Source organism: Gavialis gangeticus, unplaced genomic scaffold (assembly GCF_001723915.1).
Source record: "Gavialis gangeticus isolate Ggan-Ray unplaced genomic scaffold, GavGan_comp1, whole genome shotgun sequence".
Lineage (NCBI taxonomy): Eukaryota > Metazoa > Chordata > Crocodylia > Gavialidae > Gavialis > Gavialis gangeticus.
The window spans coordinates 37,058,035-37,063,540 of NW_017728995.1; the positions used below are offsets into that span (position 1 = coordinate 37,058,035).

Genomic DNA, 5,506 nt, shown 5'->3' on the forward strand with positions numbered 1-5,506 from the left:
GGGGGGCATAGGACTCATGGGGACAGTGGGGCACGGGATGCAGGCACAGCAGCGCTAGGAGTGGGGGCTCTGCCCTCCTGTTGCTTGCCCAGCCGGGGCAGGATGCAGACGTGGCTCACTCTGGGCAGAAGGGGGCAAGCGGCAGCAGGGCACAGCCCCCACTGCTAGTGCTGCCATGCTTGCATCCAGTGTCACCCTGTCCCCCTCCCCGAGTCCTGCGTCCTCTGCCGGGGCTGGGCACGTTGTCCCAGCCCCAGTCCCTCCCTCCCCCAACCCCAACAGACTTACCAGCTGGAGGCAGCCCTGTCAGCTGCCTGCTTAGTCTATGGCCAAATTGCCAGATCTTTTCTGAATATTTTTCCTAATTGATTCGGATGCTTCAAATAGATTCGGAGCTGTTAATTGGTCTCCTGATTCAGTTTGGAGATTTGGTCCCTGAATCGGGCCAAATCTCCTCTGAATTGAATTGACTACTGAAGCGTCACACAGCCTTACTGTTTCTTATGGGGATTTCATGCCTGAAGAATCTGGTGCAGGCCATTTTCTGTGACAGTGCTAGACTTAAGTTGAGCACTGGTCTCATTTGGTGTGGCAGTGCCTATGAAGTAGCATGTGATGTTTGTCAGGATTACTCTGATAGTCTGGGTGACCAGCGCAGCATTTTAAATAAACCTCTGGTCCATTTAATATTATAAATATCATATACACGTGGATTAAAAACAAAACTACAAAAAGAGCTTATGGGGTTTTTAAACCACTAATTTTAGAGGCAGGTTTTTAAAGCAAGTCTCATGTTAGCATACAGAGGAGGATATGCAAAACTTGAATGGACTGATAAACTTCACATCCTCATAGGACTGTATAATTCATTTACTGCTGTCATCTTTTATTACAGTCCTTTAACTTCTGGCCATTAAAATTATAATAATAAAAAATATTGTCTTCTCATAAAGAGAGTACTTTACAGTCAATCATGTAGTTAATAGATGCTCTAAAGTAGGAGGCCTGTGTTTAATGGTATGCTGCCAATCTGCAGATCTAACAGTATGCCAACTGTATTTTGAATTGTGTCTGCAAACCCATGAAGGTGTTCACAACAGGTTAATGGATACTAAAAATCATGGACTAAATATAAACATTGGATTTATGACACATTGTAAGCTACCTAACATCTAACTCCCCAGGTACCTCTCTGCTGTTTACCAGCTACCTCCCCCTTGCAAACTGTCTGTCACCCACTGACTCCCCAGTTTACATCTTCACTGACTGCCTGTCTTGCAGGCAGCCCTGCCCAGCCTCTGGCTGCTTTACTATTCATCCCATCCCAGAAGAGCACACACGAACTGCAGAGGCTTCCTTAGCCTGACTAAGGATGTTTATACCCAAAAGCTTGCAAAGAAGAATTTTTCCAACTATTTGAGTTGGTCTAATGAAAGATATCAGATTTACCCAAAGACCTTTGTCTTCACAGTAGGTGATATTCGTAGAAGCATTATACATGGGTGTGGAAGAGCTAACTTGGTGTTTGCATATTTTATCCCTGCTGATTCCATTTTCTGCAGAAGCTGCCCATTTACTACAGGATGTTTTTAGGTCAAAGTGTAACAGCCATGGCTCCATCTAATAGGCACCTATTGAGCAAGACACCTAGGGTTTGGGTTGGTAAACTAATGTTTGAACGTTATGTCTTATGCAATTCAGCTACGGAAATTGTCTGTTTGTTTAACTGACATAGTGATTTGATATGATATTTTTTTTCTTTTAAGGAATGCTGAAAAAGTCAAATAACCAGATGAGCTTGTTTGATTTAAAGTGTGTGGTAGCTTTTTTAGGAGTTTGTAGAAAGGTAGCACTTTGTTCTGGTCAGACAGATGGAAGGAAATGAAATAAGGTGCTGTTTTTTGAAAGAAGTGAAATTTTGAGCTTCTCATCCTTGACTGTGCCTTTTAACAACTCTGGGGCTTGGTGCAAATCATATGGAAGTTAAGAATTATAAACTAATTGTCCTTTTGTACTGCCTCCTCTGAGTCATACTTTTCACAACGTATATTTTAAAATTCTTCCTTTAAAGGCAAATCCCCCTCCAGTACTGGTGAATACAGATGCTTTGGAGACTCCAGCATACGTAAGTTTACATTTGCTTTCAACTCTCATGTCTCTGTACAACAAAATATTTAATGCTTGATTGATTATCTTTAGTTCTGTCATTACAATGAGGAGGCATGTATCATGACTCCAGGATAGCATTTGCTTTGTAGCTTGCAGAACATGAGCTGCCATCCTCCTCAGTCTCATATGTTACAAAATCCAGTTAACTTAAATTTCTCTTGATTGTTCAGAGGCAATAGAATACTAGTTGTATAGCTCAAATAGCATTTACTGTCTGAGTATTTGTTTTGGTGTTTTCTTCCACAAGATGAAACAGAGTCATTAGGCCGTTTTGCCTCGTGTCATGTGACTCTCTTATAGTGGTAAGCTTTTTTCTTTTTCTTTTTTCTTTTCAGTCCTTAAATAGCTGTTATGCAATGTGTTTCATCAAGTAAATAAAACAGATCTCAAACTGAAGATTCAAGCCCAGTTCTCATACATGGCAATGGAAAACAGATCTTCTTGAACGCTGAATTGTTTCTAACCTGTTTCTTTAATAAGTGTAGTTCCAATTGCTGCTAATTTTTAAATAGAAATGCTTTCTTAGAGTAGCATACCAATGCCAGATTTTATATAACTATCCTCATTTTTCAGAAAGTAGTGCTTGTACTGATGTGTTCAGTGCTGGGAAGGTGTGCGTCAGCATGATGTTAGCCTTGCCAAGCGCTTGAAATGAGTAACTAGTACAAAGGATTGGAAATGAGGCTGAACTAAAGTGCATCTTTACTAGGGCAGGGAGTTCAAATCTGCTTCTGTATGTAAGGCTGAGTTAAATTTTGCATTTAAAGCTGGGATTTAATCAGTTTGTTTTTGAAGAATACAGCAAATGTCTTTCAAATGATATTGATTACTCCTTTTGAATGCAGAATGAGTTAGCAGAAAATGTACAAGTAAATTCATTAGTTTGAGTTGTAGTTGGTTAAAAATGGGTCTTTAAAGAAATGTAGCTGTTACTGCTGTACTTTTTTTTCCTCTTAATTGTTTTTGATATGAAATAGCTTTGAAATTCACATACAGTTAGCTCACTTAAACTTTTGTATGCGGACCACTCTTGAGGACTTGTTTTAAAGTTTGCTGGCATTTTTGACATTATGCTTTGCAGCCAAAAGCTGATCTATCATCAGAGATGCTGAAAATTTTTCTTTTACAGAATCCTTCACAAAGGAACTGCTGTATTTTAAATTGGAGATTCTCTTTCATTGCTTTCAATGGGACTGAAACAACAGCAATCCCTAGCAAAGGTGCCCTACATCAAAATGTTTGCTGCCTCCTGCAGCTTGCAAAAGGGTGAAGCCAAGCTACTTTCAGCTAAGATGGTGCCCTACATTGTCCTGGGTGGGGTAGCAATCAGAGCATAAGCTGAATCTGTCCCTAATAGTAAAGCAAAAAGGACTTAAATACTTCACATTTCAGCTCATCAGAGGTAGCACTTCTACATTTGCTTTGGTTGTCCTAAGTTCATTTATGACATTTGTAGTAATTTTATATGTCAAAGAAATGTATAGATTCAAGTCACTAACTGGTAACCTGAGTGTAATCCATCTTTGCTGCTTCTGACTCTTCTGTATCAGGTTGGATCATGGACACGACCACATCTAAATCATGTTGATCCTGACCTTGGCCAGGCTTTTCTTAGCTATCTGTCTGCCACCACTCTGCAGCGCTCTCTCCTTTCATCTCCGTCTTTGTCTTTGGTCTGGAGCAGCCTGTCTGCTTCCACTTGAGCTGTTACTGTATGGTTGGAGAACTGGTCTGGTTTAAGTCTAGTGCTTGGCATGTCCATTGTTAAACTCCCGTTCCATACCCAGTGAGGGAGCAAGATTAGGAGCTACCTAAACTGTTAGTTGAGTCAAGTCTAGAGAAAATTGTGAGGAACCACAGAGACTCTGTGAAGAGAGTTTGGAAAGACTGAGACGCCATTACCTTTGCAAGGAGATGCAAGAGTAGGAGAGAGAAGTGCATTGACTAACAAATGGAATTCAGAAAGTAGACTAACTTTTCTTCTTCCTGTTTTGCAACAGAAGGACAAGGGGCCTTCATGGAAATAGAGCAGTAGCGAATTCCGAATCGGGAAAAGAAAATCCTGTTCGCACAAGGAGCATTTAAACTGGGCCTCTTTGCCACAGAGAGACATTGAGATAAGAACTTACCAAGATTCAGAAAGCCCCCCCCCCCAGCACCTTGTATTGATGCTTGGCATGCAGTGCGACTTCAGCCTCGTGGTGCCGATTCCTTGTTGGCCACCCTCCCAGCACACGCTCACCGCCCGAATGGGGGCAGTCACTGGCTCTGCCTGTTCTATTCCTCCTGCTCCTAGTGAGCAGGTCCCTTCCAGCCTTATTTCAGGGGCAGTTGTGGATTTCAGGAGGCAGTAAGAGTCTCCCTTTCATCTTTACACACCTGACAACTGCTTCAGTTGTATAGGTCACGATTTCACCTCTTTGCAGGCTTGCCGGTTTCTTCTTTTGTGATGAGTAGATCTTGGTGCTTTCAGTAGTCTTGTGGTTGCGTGTGCAGCCATGTCCTCCAGGCATTCGTTATCTTGCAATATGCCCTTGTATGTTGTTAGAAGGATGGGCAGCGCCATTGGTGTCTGCTCTGTCTTCTCAGTTATATCAAATTGGTCATTTGATACACTGCCTTGGTTAGAAATGCAGCTGTTGAATGGTTGTTAGCTGCTCTCAGTAGCATATGTATTTTACAATGCTTTGGGTCTGCTAAGGGCATACTTAGCAGATACCTTACTCCTTTTGCAGTTGTCTCCCTGCTTTTTCACTAAATGTGTTCGAGCTTACTTCTTGCAGCGCTGCTGAGCCCTATGGGTATAGTGATTCTGTCTTTCACCCCTTGCATCGTTGCCTACAATCTGGACATTTTCTTGGTGCCTTTTGTGCTGTGTACCCAGGACCTGGATGCCCAGGTTCTCAGTCTGCTCCATGCTGTCTCCTATTTTTCTTGTTTCCCCCCCAGCGTGTCTTTAGTGGCTGCCATGGTTTTGATCCTTTTCCTGAACTGCTCAGTTACCAATTAAAAAACAGTGTCTCGCTGCAGGCCCTTTCAGCTGGGATCAGATTCCTTTGGGTGTTCCTTTGTATTGGGCACTATTCCAGCCAGCAGTCCAAGGCCAAGTGTTAGGGTGTGAAAATGCATGTTTAAGGAACCAAGACACCTTTTATGGGAACACACAGATGGATTAAAATGTGCACAGGTTGATATGACTAGATCCTCCCTGACCCTTGGCCCCCCTCAGGCCCCAACGGAGGCGCACTCAGGCCAGGGGTCAGGGAGGATCTAGTCAGGGAACTTCTGGAGGGACTGGACGTGTTCAAATCAGCTGGTCCGGACGATCTCCACCCCT

The 5,506-nt window shown here is 42.7% G+C and overlaps 1 protein-coding gene across 13 annotated transcripts in view; it reads left to right on the forward strand.

Moving 5' to 3' along the window:
• DLG1 (discs large MAGUK scaffold protein 1) overlaps window positions 1-5,506 on the forward strand; it is a 317,929-nt gene that overhangs the window by 151,642 nt on the left and 160,781 nt on the right. For all 13 annotated transcript variants that reach the window (XM_019503520.1, XM_019503521.1, XM_019503527.1 and 10 more), the window contains one exon: window positions 2,072-2,125. In XM_019503520.1, coding sequence (XP_019359065.1) covers window positions 2,072-2,125 — 54 coding nt within the window. The remainder of the gene's footprint in view (window positions 1-2,071; window positions 2,126-5,506) is intronic.